The following is a 17,733-nucleotide window of genomic DNA, read 5'->3' as shown; positions in this document are numbered from 1 at the left end:
GTGTGTGTGTGTGTGTGTGTGTGTGTGTGTGTGTCTCAGTCATGCAGACTGGTAGCTCTTCTTTCCATCCCCCCTCCTCCCTTGTTCAGGAAGTGGACTAATGGCATTTGAGAGGATGGAGGGAGTGGGAAATAGGGAGGGGGGATGGAGTTCCTTCCTGTGTGGTGTGTCATTTGTAGATCCTGTTGTACTGCGTGTGGCCTTGTGACTCAGTGGGAACCCTTCCACACCCCGCCGTTGTTTTTTATAGAGCAAACAAGTAATCGATTAATAGAGAAAATCTTCAATTATCGACAATGAAATAATGGTTTGCTACCCCGTCTGTTGGATCAAGCCCACTCATTCCTTCTGGAGATATAAATCTATCAAACAATGTATCATATCAAACAAGTACATAGTGCATTTCTTGGGGACTTTTATATAAATACCTTATTGCCCCTAATGAAGGAACATGTCGCCGGGTGAAACAATGTGGCTCATTTGTGTGCATCTAACAGTTTTGGACAACAACAGAGGAAGGAGGTAACAATGGGATTTGTTAACAAGAAAAATATAGAATATCACCAGCCCTATTCTTGTCTATAAGTCTACTTCCAGATGTGTGATAGAAAAAATTGCTATGGGGTGGTACAAGAATACAAAAAATTAGACAGAACAGAGATGTGCATGAAGCAAAGTGTGCCTGTGAGACTGTGAGAGACTGAGAGGTGGAGAAAGCAGACAACGGCCGATGCAGGTTGAGTCACTGTGAGAGAGACGGAGAGAAGGTAGACACAGACAGCCTTTTGAGATTCCACTCACGCATCAGTGTCTCTTGGTCTCTGAAGTATTGAATGAAAATGACTCCCCACCTTCACACACACACACACACACACACACACACACACACACACACACAAACAGTATGCATGCATTATGTGCAGACATTAGCGAGGAACACAATCAGTAAACACATAGGGATGAAAGAGTTTGCAAGTTATCTCATTAAGTATTACTGAGCCCTTTAGTCTGATGGGATTAAGAAAGTCTGATTAGGTTGTAAAGTAGCGAACTGTAGTGTAGTCTGCAGTTCCTTCAACAGTGTTGGTGTTTTCTATAGGAAAGCACAGCATGTTTTGATCACTTTACATTGAATGTTTTTTATCTAAAACCTACTATACATGTTTTCTTTGTTTTGTCCATGATGAGTCAACTCTTATTTTAGCACTCATTCTGCAATCCTGTAAAGCAAAGGATGCTTGATCGGAGAAAAGCAATGTGGTCGTATATCAGTGAAGTGTGTCATTTTGGCACACATTAGGCGTAGCATTGTTATGCCTGATGTCTTCCTACTCTTCTTCTTTAGTCCTCACACGTCTGAACTTGTGCTTGGACAACTTGACCTCTCAAACTCATGCAAAGTCCTTTTGATATTGACATTTGATACATTTATCACACTTTATTTCTTTTTCTTTGTATGTTTTTTGTTGGTGTATGTATATATCTTGGTGATTCTTTACCACAAGGAAAACATTATACACACATTACACAAAATACCATGACTATGCAGTCCACATGGGAAAAAAAGAGACTCTTGCCTTTACCAGTTTTTTTAAATCTTGGACATCATAATCTTTGGCACAATTTTTTTTCAGGCACCGATCTTCCCTAATTTTTGGGGGAAATTTTGTCTTTATATTTTAGTGCACATTCAGTGATGTTGTAGTGCACTGTACTGAATGTCTTGTTTGTATTTTTGTAGGTATAATGTAGTCTGTAGTATACTGTTCTCCTGGAGGGGGGGGGGGGTTGAATAATTTATGCAACAAATGAGTTTGCCAGGAGATGCAGGTGTTCATCTGAGGACATGTGGGAGCCGTTCCACTGCCTCAGGTTTCATCACAAACACCTCTTGGTTCCAACGCCAGTAACGACGAATGTAGGGATCATAGTACACAACAGGCCAGAAAGAGCAGATCATTTAACAATTAAAATGAAATCAAAAGGCTTAATGTGATGGTTGCTGAATGGACAGACGGATGAATTGATTGTCTTGTTTTCAGATTCTTAAGACTTAAATCTTTCTGGGATCTCTGTTAAAAATAGGACAGGCAGCATTGGCAAATAAGACAGATAATCAGTGAAGAGGGAGGAAAACTCTGGAACATACAAGCAGAATAGAGTTGAACTGTTATAAAGAGAGCGATCAGATCATTTGGAGTGGTTCGGATGGGATGCTCCTTAACCTGCAAGAAATTAACATATTTCATTAAAAGTAATACAAATTAAAAACGCTAAAAAGTTAGCTTTCTTTTACCAGTTACGAATGTGTGAGATAACCTAGGTCTTATAATGGGTCTTACAATTTGTTCTGAAATTGTATCAGCAATCAATTCCATTATGTGAAGTGCAATGGGTATTATCAGCGGTACTTGACTCACTACACAATACATTAGGTGACACACAATAATGTGATGCAATGTGTTAATGTGTAAAGCCACCAGCTCAATATCTCATTTTCCCTCTCACTCGGCCTTGTCAGAAAAGTGTAAACACTGATGTGTGAGAAGTGTAAATGATGGACTCATTAACAGTGTGTAACAAAGTGTGTGTGTGTGTGTGTGTGTGTGTGTGTGTGTGTGTGTGTGTGTGTGTGTGTGTGTGTGTGTGTGTGTTTGATGTTTACAAAGGTTAAGTGCTGGAATATGTTGAGCTTGGCTGTGAAGCAGTATTTCAACAGAACTGGCCAACAGGGGTCCATTGAGTCTAATTCAGAGTCATTTACAGTAGTGTATTAATGACAGCCGACAGTAAACATTAAAGGTCCAATGTGTGGGAATTTCTCCCCTCTAGCGTTGAGATCATATATTGCAATCAACTCTATCGTGCCACGCAGTTCAAAGTATGTATTACAGCTACGGTAGCCTTCACGCTTTTTTCAGATGACGCCGGTCTCTTGCTCTTTTCAATATCCTTTTTATTTTTCTGGGCGAAGAAGTTTGGAAATTTGGATTTTGAATACGTGTGGTCCTCCATGTTTCCTTCTTCAAACTTGCCGGAGCCGGGAAGCGACAATACCCATTAGCAGCACCTGTGAGTTTATCATGTGACAGCAAAAACGCGAAAGGCGGAGCAGTATATCCTGTATGTCTCTTACCGGCTAACATATTTCAAGATGGCGCATGACTATGGAGCGTCTACCCCAGTTCATGCAAACGCAAATGTAAAATTTCAAGCCAATAGGAATACTTGGAATTGATGGTGGTGGTAAATATTCATGAAAAGGACAAGTTTGTGAACAGGCAACACAGATTTTGAGAATGAACAACTATAAACGTTACACACTGGATTGGACCTTTAACGCCCTGGTCACTACGCTGCTGTAGCTAACTCGAGCTAATTGCACCCCACTGATGTGGTCACATTGCATCAGGTGAAGCCCTGTAATCTCACACAATTATCAACAGTCATGTTGTGTTAGTGTTCGAATGGAGGGGAAGTACAGTAAAGGTCTTAGCACATCAGCATGTTTAATCTAACTTTTATTGACAGGAACATTAAGTCGTTACCAATAGAATAAACATTAAATGATCCTTAAATAATTCTCTATCAGCATCAACAAGTCAGCAGATATTGGTAATTAGTAAACCAAGAGAGTCGTAAGCGTTTTTTTTTTAAATTGAAATTAACACCAACTCTTCCCAGTCTGTAAAGATAGCAGGTTTTATGAGTCTACAAATCCTTAACCTTTATCGACTGTTTGCCACCAACGCTTTGAATGAGCGTTCATATTGTTATCACATCAGTTCAATTGAACTGACTTTATAGATTATTTTCTCAGTGCTTTAGTACAACACAACTTTCAGGCTCTATGTGTTCAGCTACGGTTCAGTTGGACAGGGATTTTCATTATATCCCAACAGGTACTGCTTTTTTTTATTAGGGTGATAACAATATTTTAGAGGCTGGCTGATCATTTTTGTCATAAACCTTGAACATGGACAGAATCCCTGAAATTTGTTTTGTACAGAAACCTTGATGTGAACTCACCGTACTGTACTTAAAGGTGTGGTGAGCGATGCGGTGCGAAGATTGTTGATGTTTGAACTCAACTGCCATACAACCCCCATTTCAGAATCACCATCCCCCAGGTATATGGACGTGCATTGCCACTTCTGTTACTGTCTCTGCTGACTAAACGAAATATGGCAAAATCTATGTTACCTTCGGACAGGGACAGGCTAGCTGTTTCCTCCCGTTTTCTCCATCTTCTTCACCTTCATATTAACAGTACGGACATGAGTGTGGTATTAATCTTCTCATATAACTCTTGGCAAGAAAGCACATAGGCCTATTTCACAAAATGTCTTGTACTACAAATGCTGCTGCACAAAGTACATACAAGCATCACTATGCAAACCATGTGACTCGTCCGACTTTGTGGTGTCTTAAGAACCAAAGAGGCTTAGTGAATCCTACTCCGTGTGATTCATTCTGATTTTCTAATGTCATTTGAGTCAATCTGATTTGTGATCCTTAATCAAGAGAGACTGTCAGCACCAGAGGAGTTAGTGTTGTTGCCAGTGTTTCGTTTTCCATAGATGGAGGGTGGTGCTGGTTTTGGGGCCGATATATCCTGCTGTGTTTTTTTCTTTCTTTTTTTTCTTGTTGCTGTATTTGGAAAATGCTGCTTTGTCAGCAGGTCAGGTAGATTTTTTCTCTCCCCCAGTTTCCCACACAAACAAACATTAAGTGCACTCACACACTCACTGCCACATACACACACACAACCATGCACACTCGTAATCTCTGCTTTGTCCTCTTTTCTTCTCTTTTGCTCTCTCTCTCTCTCTCTCTCTCTCTCTCTCTCTCTCTCTCTCTCTCTCTCTCTCTCTCTCTGTTTGCGTGAAGGTAAACTCAGCAGACCTCCAGGCTGCCAGGGAGTAAAGGCATTCTGGGTAATCCAGGGTGCGAGAAGGAAGAGGAAAAGAAAGGGGGGAAAAATCCCAACACACACTTGATGCTGTGCATGATGTTGTACACTCAGACAAACACAGGCACAAACAAACCAAATCCAGTCTCCCACCACTGAACCATAGAGATACAAAATCCATCTGTGTCAATCCGTACATTCATCTGCTGAGACAAATACAAGCTCTGTTTGCAGCAAAAAGCTGCATGGCATCCTGTTCTCTGTTGCCGAACATTCACGTTTGGGAGATATGAAGCAAAATGCGGGAGGAAGAGGGAATAGCAAGGGTGGTGGGGTGGAGCAGAAGAGGATACAGGAGTGTCGTCAGTCCGCTTTTATCTCAGCTCTGATTAAACCTTGTTCCTGTCTGACCTAAAAAGTCAGCTGGCGGAAACTTCAGAGACTGTGGGGGAATTTCACTGGAGCTTCAGAGAGGGAGAGAAAGCGAGAGCAGAGATCAGAGAAATAGGACAGAGTGGGCAGATACTGAAAAAATAAAATGCATGCACACAGGCATGTATTTGCTTACTGTTCTTGGCATTTCTGCACTGCAATTTCTTGTTACTGATCAACCAACATATATGCAGATACAGATTTATATCTGCAATGGTCTAATGTCGGACGATATATTAGCCTGACTGATTTATCGCTCTAGTCCTCATTTTTAATATTACCCAAAGGAGTATTGTTGCACTTATACTAGACTTTTTATGGATGTACACTCTCCCACACTGCATGTTGTCTGGTCTGTAGACTTGATGAGGAAAAGGCTGGTGCTGGGTGGTAGCTCCGGGTTAGTTAGTAGTACAATGCCACAGGAAGCAGACAGAGGCTGTGCTGAAATATACCAGCGCCGCCCGTCTGGGACAAGCACAACAAAAAAACACAAGGTATAAAAATAAACGTGAGCCAGCATGGCAGGGTATCTGCAGAAACAGGAAATATCCCACTGAGGGAGAGACTGCAAGTGAGACATGGGGAAGACCCTTGTATTGTTTCAGTGGTGGCATGTTCAGAAGAGGTGCTGAATTGTATGCGTTGGCTGAGCATCAGTAGCAGAGAATGTATTTTGATTCTCTACTTAAGTAAAAATAGCTATTTTAACTTCAAGTGCCTATTAGGAAAATGCACCTGCAGGTATCAGAAGTAAAAGGTCAGTACTTATAATGCAAAATAAATGCCCCTGTGAGTGTTATACAAGTATATAGTACATTGTTTAATCACTTTTACAGTACTGCATTGATGTGTAACTTTATTGTTGGTCTATTTTATATTTTGTTGGGTAGTTTAATCCCGAACAGAATCATATTTTATAACTTTATCATCATAAGTAAAATATAATTATACAATACATACGTACAATAAATACGTATATGTACAATATATACCTCTAAAGTGCAGTGGAAGTAGTTCAACTATAAAGTAGCATGAAATAAAAACACTAAAACTAAACTAGAGACCATCTTGCGATGGGATCACACTAGACGTCACTCCAAATTGGGCCAGGGACGTAAAGTGGGGGGTTCAAGGCCCCTTCCCTTTTTACTCCTCTACTTCCGGCACCCTTGCTTGGAACACACCCATTTTTTAACTTGGCTTTCATTTTGATCTTTACACACTAACTACACACTTGTAAAGTTTCGTGACTGCATCTTACACGGTGACTGTCTGCAGACAGAAATATAAACCCCTAGCAAAGTACTCATATCCACTTCTGTGGTAGTTCCCGCTACAGCAGGTGTATCAAGGACCACATTTTGCCATAATGAGACACACACACACACTCACACACACACACACACACTCATAAGGTGAAAACAATACCAGTGTTGCTGTCGCAGCTGGTAAATACCTCAAATGTTTATATAGGTCGTATGGTGACTAAATGTACTTAGTTACTTTCCACCACTGCTGAGCAAAGAGGTGTTGAGTTTCTGCAGACTGGTTTGAGTTGTGAGTTTAACTCAGTTTATTTGGGTGTGTTTGCATCTTTCAGAGTGCTGCAGCAGCTCCCAGCCCTGTCCTTGGGAACCTTCCCCCAGGAGAGGGCATGCCAGTGGGGCCGGTCCCTCCAGGATTCTTTCAGGTAAGTGGTAATCTACAGTACAGTGTGTATAATCTTCATTAATCTGTGTGTGGGGGGGCACCACCGTGTGTTTATGAAAACGGAAAGAAAAGATTCTGACAGGAGAAATAAATGTCTCGCTGACAAAAAATCAGACATGTAGCTTTGTCCCAGATCATCTCTGTTCTCCATCAGAAGGACTCTGCCAGTTGTACATTGATTAACCATCATTATCAGTCAAACTCAGACACTCGCATCTGACACGTAGATCGATATCCTTCATAGGTATTTCTCAGCTCCGCTTTCAAAAAATTCCAAGCATCCTTTTCCATCTCCTTCTGAAGATTGATTATTCTTTGAAGACAAGGTCTTGTCAAGACCTATCGGTTAAAGAAACGTAACAATTACCAGATTGCCAGTTCTTCATTCAGGCTCCATAAAATGATTTGCATATGGACTAGATCAGAGGATGTCACAGCATGCACAGGTGAATTTTGTGCTTAATTGAATTTTATTGGCAAAATAAATGCTGATCACAGACAATGCACAAACAGTGCACAGCCATGCGTGCAAAAATACATACATGTCACGTTTTTTACGTCATTTGTTTATTTCAGTTTATTAATTTAGTAACTTTCTGTGTTCAACAGTTTGTATATATTTGTTCACGCATGTTTAAAAAACAAGATTGTAAATTATTATATTACTTCAATAGACTTAAAATAGTGTAGCTGTTTGTCTTTGATGGACCTTTAGCACAGCTGGGAGATGAGAAGAGGGGTAATCAAAGAAAAGACCCTGATCAAAACAAGTGGGCCATTGCTCTCTAGTGGCAAGTTATTGTATTGCTTCTTCAAAACTGCAGACTGGCTTTTCTGGCCACAGTGGCATCAGTTCAGCAGACATAGCAACAGCATTGCTACTGTCTGTGGTGAGGACAAGTGAAAACCCACTCACAGCTGCAAAAGAGCTTCTCACACATGCTGCCAAACTGCACACAATTAACTCATACACTGACATCATTATTAACCAACCTCATCTTTTATTCTCTCAGTCTTTTTCCATAAACCCAATCCAATGAAATGTAGCCGGCTTCCCGAGTCTGCTGTCATGAAACTGTTTGAAGGAAAATGAGCCCGAAATTTAAAAGTTAGTTGTGCATTTCCTGTTTTGGAGAGTGGAAAAAAAAACTTCCCATAGTGCTGCTCCATACAGTTTGTTTACCACTTTTGTTTCTGTGAAAGGGGTTATGATGAAAGGACCATAATTTGTCATCTGGCTTGGCAACCCAGCACAGTATATGTTTCTTTAGTATATTTCAATCAACCGATGAAAGTATGTAAATACTGCAGACTTTTTCCTTTAAAATATCTTGCATTAAGTATAGTGTTTTGTTACACAGTCTTCTTGACATGGGCAGGTTATGTAGACTGTCTTCACTACCACCTTGTGTGACACAGCAGCCCTAAAATAGATTGTGTGAACAGAATTTATAACCCAGGGTGATTCAGCCTGGATTCATGCTGGGTTTTTTTCAGCCGTTTATGTCACCTCGATACCCCGGAGGACCCAGACCACCTCTCAGATTACCCAATCAGGTAAGAGACACACTGACACCCGCAGGCAGCAGACAGTACTGTGGGTAGTAGAAATATACAGTTTCTGTGTTACTGTGATTATAATGCTGGTGATGGATCCTCTTCTCTCTGTAGGGACTTGGAGTCCCAGGTGGACAGCATATGTTACCCAGTGGAATGGACCCCACAAGACAGCAAGGTATGCAGAGACACACTGGCATGCACAAACAGCACAGTGGTGCTTTGACCTAAATGCAAACGTTGGCATGCTCACAATGACAATGCCAACATGCCAATATTTGGTAATTAGCACTAAACTACTAAAGTACAGCTGAGAATAATGGGAATGTCTTTAGTTTTGCAGATTTTTGGTCATTTACCTGATGATGGCGCAAGATTAAACGTTAAGGACATGAATGTCTGTACCAACATTTATGCCTATCCATGTAGTAGATGTTGAGATAGTTCACTCAAAATCACAAATGTGCTAAGGAAAAGCCAGGGTCACAAGTCATTAGGGTTCCTCCTCTGGGGACCACAGATATCTGTACCAAATACCATGGCAAACCATCCAGTAGTCCTCAAGACATTTCACTAAAAACCCAAAACTGTCAACCTCATTGTGGCACTAGAGACACAGTCAGGTCACCAAAGTAAGTAGGATTCATCCTCAGGGGACTATGAAACCCCTTTTCTGTGGCAATCCATCAAATAATTGTTGAGCTATTTCACTCTGGACTGAAGCTATGGACCGGCTGACATTGCCATTTTAGAACCACAGCGCTAAAGTAATAAGGCTAAAAAAATAAATTAAAGAGCCAATCTGTTGCATTTGCTGACATATTTCATTATTACGATAGACTTGGTTGTTGTAGTTCTATTTTGAAGTAACTGCATTTTTTTCGTGATAAGATGTGAGGAATAACACACATTAGCCATGTTCATCGTAATGAAGTAATGTGTCACCCAGTGCAAAAGTATGGCATCTTTATGTTTTTTTAATAGTTTTTAGATGACAATGAAGTTGTACGGCATGATATCAGACTGTGGCTACACTGACAACTGTTAGATGGATTAATTAATTGGTTTGGGATTTGTTGATAGTAATAAGAAGATATCCTCTTATCCTTTAAGTACACCCCCATATACACAAACTACTCACTCCTTCAGACAGCACATACATTATGCATGTATAAAAAGACTCAGGATGTTAAGTTACTGTTAAACTCAACATGAGAATAAAAATGTGTTAGAAAGCAAAAATCGTAAATGTTATATGATGGTTTGTACCAGACAAACACATCTCATCATCTCAGAAGTTGATGTCCTCTTGGGGTTTTGAAATACTGCAGTGTCCAGACAAACATGCTTGTTTGAAGAGAGAGTTCAGAAGACAATGACAAGAGTTGTTCACAGTAACAGATAAACTACATGTAGTCATAGAACTGTTCCACTTCTTTTAGCTTAAAGCAAGACTGTAAGGCTAAACATGACCCAGAACGGCCGACTGAATAATAGAAAACTCTTTGAAAGAAAACTATTGGTTGGTTGTAGTTTGACTGTTTTTCTGTGTTTAAGGACATCCAAATATGGGAGGACCAATGCAGCGGATGACTCCACCCAGAGGCATGGTACCGCTAGGGCCCCAGGTATGGCACCAGATGATTTGTGGGGTTATTTACAAGCATTGGTAGTGATAGTAACTCTCTTCTAGCCTGGTTGACACCAGACCCTTCTCAGTTGTCACTGAGAGTGGCAAGCTTCATTCACAGCCCATTTCCAAAGGGGCGTCACCAACGGACGCCGCTCATCTGGGCGCAATTGGATAGTCCTTCAACTAATCAGACCAATGATCCGGGTGACGTAGCAGCTACAGCGGCATCAACGGGTTGCTGTGCTTCGGTGGCCGTCATGTTGAATGTAAACAAAAAGCTGCTTGCCATCGCTGCGCTATCGTCATTGTGTAAAGCCCGCCTCAACGGTTCTGATTGGTGCCTCAATTTGGAAATGGGCTTGAATGAGCTCTTGGCCAGACTGACTTGCAGAGCAAATCTCAAATTTGCCGAAAGTTCGTCAGGGTTTTCCCAGGCTAACTCTCTTGTTGACGTAACTAAGGACGTTTTGTTTCTTTTTTTTTAGGGCTATGGAGGTGGGATGAGACCACCACTAAACGCCCTGGTTGGTCCTGGGATGCCTGGCATGAACATGTGAGTGGTATCAACATAATCTAATCTGCACTCACACACAATTTAAATGTAAATTATCTCCCCACATTTCTCTCGCGGATGAACGTTAAACTGCAAATGACCTTAATCTCTCACTACAGTAGATGCAGTCAACCATATCCTTTCTGTAGCCTTTAATTACAACTTTACTGTATTTTCTTTGGTCTGAAAGTGGAGCTAGAAGCCAGCTTTCCTCTATTTTGTCTTCTTTCTTTCTTTTCTTTTTAACTTGTTCCCATCACCTCTCTCTGGCAACAGAAGATCTTGTTGTTGCCAACTCTGCCCAAGTGAATTGGAAACAAAGAAGCTTGCCAAAAGCTGAAAACTAAAGTGTTTGTGTGTGTGTGTGTGTGTGTGTGTGTGTGTGTGTGTGTGTGTGTGTGTGTGTGTGTTTTGCAGGGGACCTGGTGGGGGCAGACCCTGGCCAAATCCTCAAAACTCCAATTCAGTAAGTGTTGTAACAAGGACACCCAACAGAAAGTTTACAACACTTGTTTCATATCTTTCATGATTTCCTTTTGTATAATTGCAGACCCCTTACTCTTCTGCATCTCCAGGAAGTTATGTGGTATGTATGTTTGAGTTTAAACTGCCGTTGTTCGTTAAATGCTGAAATTCATTAGAATTAATCTTATGGCAACCTAAACTGTAATTTCAGGGACCTCCAGGAGGAGGGGGCCCACCTGGGACCCCAATAATGCCAAGTCCAGCAGGTAAGCTCTGTGTATTCATGTGTGTGTGTTTATACATGTAGGTTTATGCTCTTTTATCCTCTTATTGTTTCTCCGTTTGTTATGTCAGATTCAACCAACTCTGGCGACAACATGTACACTATGATAAACACAGTCCCTCCAGGTGGAAGCCGGCCAAATGTGAGACATTTCTTTCTCTGTATCAGTTTGTCTGAGTGTACTGAAGTGCAGATGATTGTTGTGGAAGCCTATGGGGTTGTAGAGTTTGTGTGTGGATATAATAGTTGTTTGATATAAAAAATGACATCAAATATAGTTATGTTTTTTAGGTATATTATTATCTCCTGTGTATGTTCTCCTCAGTTCCCTATGGGTGCAGGTGGTGACGGTCCATTAGGGGGAATGGCTGGAATGGAGCCCCATCACATGAATGGATCGTTAGGTACAGGAACAAGTAGCTTGTACAGTATGTGCTACATTGACACTACATCTCTGGTTATATTTTTTCCTAATTTATCAAATAATTTAAGCAAAACAAGCACTCATTTGATAATGGTGATTTGTGTTGATACTTGTGTTCCCTGTCTTAGGGTCAGGTGATATGGACAGTCTCCCCAAGGTAAGAGAAGATATTTTTCTGCTTTGAAACTGCAGTTTGCAATTGCACTGCACATCTGATGTCCAAGCTGTGTTTTACATAGGCCTACTTTTTTTTTTACAGAACTCTCCTGGTAACCTAAGTATGAGTAACCAGCCCGGGACCCCCAGGGAGGATGGAGAGATGGGAGGAAACTTCCTTAACCCTTTTCAGAATGAAAGTGTACGTCAGTTGCCATCTAGTCTATGTGAAGTATTAGAGGCTTAGGTGGCTAGTGCTCAAAACTCCATACCATATAAGTTAACCATAGAATTAGGTTAAAAATTGGTTCACAAATGGTAAGGCTTTTAGACTTTTAGACTTATTTGCTTCCTTGCAGAGAGTTACATGAGATAATTGATAGCACTCTCAAATCTGTAAGGTAAATATGAAGCTACAACCAGCAGCTAATTGGCTTAGCTTAGCATCAAGCTAAACAGCTCATCTGGCTCTGTCCAAAGGAAAAAAAGGCTACTTAATAGCATCTCTTAATATACTAATCAACTCCTTTGAATACGTTTCCACTGGTTGCCTGGCAACCTCACTGTTACAATACTCAAGGAAGTCACTTTGGATTAAATAAACAATATATAACCTGTTAATTACTAACTAGTTACTAGGTGCTAGTAGGCAGATTTGGTTACATTCTGACAGTGCCAGGCTAGCTGATTCCCCCTGTTTCCAGTTTTTATGCTATGCTATGCTACAGTAAGCGGATTCTACTGTAGCTTCAGTTACTGTACAGACATGTAAGTGGTATCAATCTTTTAATCTAACTCTGGGAAGAAATCAAAAAAGCATGATTCCCATAATGTCGAACTATCCCTTTAACGTTTGATAGTTAAGTGTTCATGACAATAATTTGACTTAATCCGTAGGATTTGGAGGGATTTCTAAATCAGGATACTGGTGTATAACAGTGAACATTCTCACAAACTCACACACTTATTTCAATTCAATTCAATTCATCTTATCTTTAGTATTCTCCAAACATGACGATGAGCGTGTGAAGGCTGTGGGAGCAGGTTTGGTTCAGTCGCCCAGTGTGGATCAGCAAAAAGCAGAGAGACCGGATGTGATGTCATCTAGGCCAGTGACTCTTCCTCCACCACCACCTGCCTAGCCAGGACAGTTGCCCCAGGCTCGGTCCTCCTACTACCCCCACCCCTCCATTGTTTCTGTCCACGTCTCTTCTCTCCTGTTTCTTCTCCCGTTCTAAGTGGTGACTCTGCTACATTCATCAGTTCTTCCTCTGCAACTATGAGACTGTACAAAGGAACCAAATTGAAACAACCCGGAGGAGAACTCTTTGTATATTTGCATATAGTGTGTATGAGACTGTGCACACACTCCAGTCACAGACAGACGTGTCTGCCTTTTGCATCATATTGCAGAGTTTATGCCCAAAAACCAATGGTCAGTATCCTATTCATGTTAAAGTTTAAATTTTCAAGAATTTAAAGAGATATAGACATATTTTGATTGATGGTTAAGTCTAAATCTAACTGGTTGTCACGTGGAACATCAATTGTCTTCACAAATACATTTGTCCATTACTGAAGAGAATTGACATCATAATCATATTACCCCAATGTTTTTTTGAGGCTTGTGCAGATATTTGTCTTTCTGTTATTTGCTCTATACTTTTGATATTTTTTTGAATTTCCGTTCCCAAATCCAGCCACAAATGTGGAATAAGATCTCTTCAAAGTCAGCTCTTTAATCGTGATTTGCAGAAAGGCTTCAGCACAACCTGAACTATTTGTCTGCGTTTGAATTTGAAGTCACATAGCATTGTTTTTTGGCGGAAAAAGAGCTTTGTTCAAGGCTTCAAACGAGACCACATGCATTTTGAACTGTGCTACTAGTCATACCAGACCAAGTAAGGTTGTACAAACAAAATCCCTGAGTGTACTGCATTAAGCGATGGTGAGTTTTAGTTATTTCAAAAGTTATAGCCTCATTTTAAATCATATCCGCTGACTGCTGAGAGCAGTAAGGATAACACTTGGGAAGAAGGTTTGCACCAAGGTTGATTCCCAATAGTACAGATTAAAAAGTAATAACCTTTGGTGCAATTCAAACTGTTAGACTCCCCAGTATGAGTTTCACTTTAAAGGATTTTACATTCTTTTAACTGTACAAGCACAGGGCAAAGATTAAAATGGGAAGAAGCAAAAGATCAGTATTTTTTTTTTTTTTTTTATGTAACTTATCTAACAAGGGGGCACTGAACCTGTGCATGTAGTTATATGATTTGTTGTGAGTTTTTTTCCTAAGGCTTCTCACATCTCTAGTTCTTTGTCCAAATTATTTATCGGTTTATGTCCTAGAGCCACAGTTGCAAAATGGATACAATGGCCCACATTCTCTTGACATAAAATGTTAAAAAGAGAGAGAAATCAAAGACAGATGACCAGTATGAAGGGTAAACTGCAGGACACAAGCTTATAAAGTCCCTTTGGTCACTCGTACTTTATTGCCATCTGGATAAACTGTGATCACAGTGTGATGTAAAGGGTTGGTTGGTACAGAAACGAAACAAGTTTGTTTTTAATCAATGTTTTAAACGTTTTTCACTGCCCAAGATGTATTATCATTGTGTGCAAAAGGTTGATATGCCTGTGAACATTTACCCCTCCCTTACTGCAAAGTGTACAGCTTACAAATGTAGCTCCTCTGTCTTGTATGTGTATTTGATATTATTATTATTTAAAGAAAACTGTGGAGAGAATTATTGCAAAAGGGAGGGATGGACTGATTATGCACCATCACAACTGAACAGAAATATTTTATTTTGTTTTTGTGTTAGATTGAAGCCATAAGTGGGAGTACAAGATGCATTTGTAAATTGAACCATGTTTTCTGTTTCCTGGGACTCCATTTGTGATGTGTTCATTTTCTCTTTTTTATTCTTGTATTATGTTTTTGTAAATACACAGAGAAGTATTTCATGGGTTTTGAATATGCTACTATAAATCTTCTCTTCCCTTAGTTAAAGTTTCAGCTCTTTTCATTTCAATCAGGAGAGACTTCGTTGCAGATATGCAAAATATTAAATATTCAGAGTCTTTGGAGATTAGACTCCATCGTTATGAAATATTTTTAAAGGGGTAGAAAGCCAAAAGATATCCCCCGATGGAGTCTAGACATTGGTGGTGGTGTGAGGGAGCCCGAAGACCGGACCGAGGAGCCGACGGGAGCGGTCCGCCGGAGGAAGAACCAGGGAGCCGTGTGTGATGAAGACTGGAGGTGGAAGGGGAGGAGGAGGGTTGTCTCTGTGATTCAATATGCTCCCTGTGTTGTACGGTACAGCAGTTTCTCCAACAGAAGGGGCACAACAGTAAATTAGCTTTAAAATCATATTTAGAAATGTTGGGAAATTTAGGTTAAGATGATCACGGCAGTTTCTGAACGGCAATCAGCTCAGAATCCCGCCTATTCTGAGGAAATACTATCCATAGTGGAAAACGAAATATAGAAAAGGACCTGGTACCAAAAGTGACTTAAGTCGAGCCGAACCATGCAGTTGAAATGAGACATAAGATAACCGGCAGCTAGCTATAGTTTCATATTCAGCATACAACATGATGAGAGTAGTACCAGTCTTCTCTTATCTACTGTAACTCTGCCAAAAAGCAGATAAGCGTATTTACCAAAATGTCAAACAATTCCTTTAAAGCATTGATAAGCAGTTTTCTGAAAAAGAAGGGAAAAAAGCGACTATTTAAAAATACCGCCCTCCTCCTTCAGCTCTCTGTCCTAAGCCCCTCCCACCAGATGAGCACAGGCATTTGCATGCACGTCATTCAGTAACCTGTACAAGAACTAGTCATTCATTTCAATCATCACTATCGTGATTGTGATCCCGATGTCCTTATAAAGCAGCAATTCTATCAGAGTCTTGTTTTCTCTGTAAAGCTCTTCGGCTATGGTTAGCAGAAGGTAAAACTATTTTTTACTTTACTATTATACTTTTTTGGGTTGCTCTACAGTGTAGGTAGTTGTTGCCAATGCTGGAATAGCACTTCCGCCATTGAATCAGGCTTTCACCATCTGAAGGGACACGTGGATCTGTATTTGTAAAACAGTCAATAGGAACACAATCTCTCTGTAATAACCTGTGATTGGCCAATCACCGTCATGGGCTACATTTTCTAAAGCCTCCAAACAGAGCCAAGATGAGGTGCAGAAGTCTATTTCTCTCTCAGACCACTTGAATTACAATATGCTGAAAGGTTATTGTGGAATTCTTGCCCATAGACGCCAAAGAAACCTCCTGGAGCCCAGCCCTTGTTGCCCCATGTTTTATGGGCTCATTTTAATTGATGGAGCACAAATCACAGTAGCAGGGGGTATCGGTGTGGTAACAGCCTTTTCACAAATTAATTTACACTGTGACTCTGACCCAGTAAAAGATGGAAGATTTAAACTATGCCAGCTTTCGAGGTGCACTCATAGTGATATAAGAGCCAACTATATAATGTAGCCTTGTTATTATATCCAGCAGCACACTCTTACAAGTCAGAGAGTTCAAAAGAAATGGTTTCAATAAAGTTTTAATGTGACGGCTTTAGTAAACAGCACTGTCAGCACTGAAATACTTATTTACTCACTGCCAAGTAAATGTGCAACCCAATTTACAGTATGTCAACACTGCATGTAGATTATTTTCCATACGTATCCCCATCTTCTGCACAAGAAAACATAATAGAGGAGTAATCTGCAAATAAAGTGTGTGTATTACATCAATGCCAAACTTCCTCTGTACATATATGCTACTCTTTGAACTATTTATTACACAATTCCACCGTTTCACAAACATAATGTAATCCGCCCACCTCCCCATTCTCGCCCTCTTTTAGTCTTTGGGCTGGCCTTCCTGCAGAACTAAAGCTGTCCTGTTCTTGTTGTGATTTCCAGTTAACTGTGACTTTGACTTCTAATCGTACATGGTTTTTTTGGGGAAAAAGAGCTTTGTTCTTCCCACCAGAATGCCATTTCGGAGAAATCACAGGTAAGATGCTGATCCACTGCTGCACACACACCACAGTAAGGAGTAACTTATCGAGGCACTTATCAACTTGATTCCGTCCTTTTGTTTCAGACCTGTGCCCTGATGAGAAGGTGGCTGCCACAGATGTACAGTAAAGGAGAAAGAACAAAAGAGACCTAAAGTTACTTTATGACTGTATTCAAGCATGGAATAGATGTGCGTTAACTTCCAGTACCACTTGATAGATGTGATGTTTGTCACTGCTTTGCGAAAACAAATAGCTTAGCCTGTTCACAGTATTCATCATGCCAGACTCTGTAAATTGCTGTATGAAAGAGAACTGAATAGACTGATTTCACATTTAATGTCAGTTTAATAAATCATGATAGATACCGCTATAATGCCATTTTCTTTTAAGTGAAGTGCAGTAATAAATAAATAATAAAACAGCGTTTGTTTGCATGTTTAAAGGGGATTATACTAACTTGGATCTGATGAAGAAGAAATCAATCAATCAGGCACAGGTCCATTCTTAGTTGAGTCTGGTTTATTCAACATGTTGGTGAGACCCTAAAGTAGGACAAAACTAC

The 17,733-nt window shown here is 40.3% G+C and overlaps 1 protein-coding gene across 10 annotated transcripts in view; it reads left to right on the top strand.

The window, feature by feature from the left end:
- The window catches only part of si:ch211-130m23.3 (uncharacterized protein LOC558547 homolog), a 53,378-nt gene extending 38,237 nt beyond the window's left edge, over positions 1 to 15,141 (top strand). For 7 of the 10 annotated variants that reach the window (XM_035994044.1, XM_035994052.1, XM_031308935.2 and 4 more), the window contains 13 exons: positions 6,948 to 7,037; positions 8,555 to 8,614; positions 8,729 to 8,792; positions 10,172 to 10,242; positions 10,733 to 10,800; positions 11,218 to 11,266; positions 11,351 to 11,386; positions 11,477 to 11,531; positions 11,620 to 11,690; positions 11,874 to 11,976; positions 12,101 to 12,129; positions 12,232 to 12,330; positions 13,128 to 15,141. In XM_035994044.1, the coding sequence (XP_035849937.1) occupies positions 6,948 to 7,037; positions 8,555 to 8,614; positions 8,729 to 8,792; positions 10,172 to 10,242; positions 10,733 to 10,800; positions 11,218 to 11,266; positions 11,351 to 11,386; positions 11,477 to 11,531; positions 11,620 to 11,690; positions 11,874 to 11,976; positions 12,101 to 12,129; positions 12,232 to 12,330; positions 13,128 to 13,157 (825 nt within the window). In that variant the 3' untranslated portion in view covers positions 13,158 to 15,141. The remainder of the gene's footprint in view (positions 1 to 6,947; positions 7,038 to 8,554; positions 8,615 to 8,728; positions 8,793 to 10,171; positions 10,243 to 10,732; positions 10,801 to 11,217; positions 11,267 to 11,350; positions 11,387 to 11,476; positions 11,532 to 11,619; positions 11,691 to 11,873; positions 11,977 to 12,100; positions 12,130 to 12,231; positions 12,331 to 13,127) is intronic. The other 3 variants (XM_031308934.2, XM_035994022.1, XM_031308937.2) reach the window with 1 other exon arrangement.
- Positions 15,142 to 17,733: the final 2,592 nt, after the last annotated feature.

The sequence above is a fragment of the Sander lucioperca genome, chromosome 2, assembly GCF_008315115.2.
Source record: "Sander lucioperca isolate FBNREF2018 chromosome 2, SLUC_FBN_1.2, whole genome shotgun sequence".
NCBI lineage: Eukaryota > Metazoa > Chordata > Actinopteri > Perciformes > Percidae > Sander > Sander lucioperca.
Note: the sequence above shows the minus strand (reverse complement) of the source record. Positions and strands in the feature narration are given on the sequence as shown.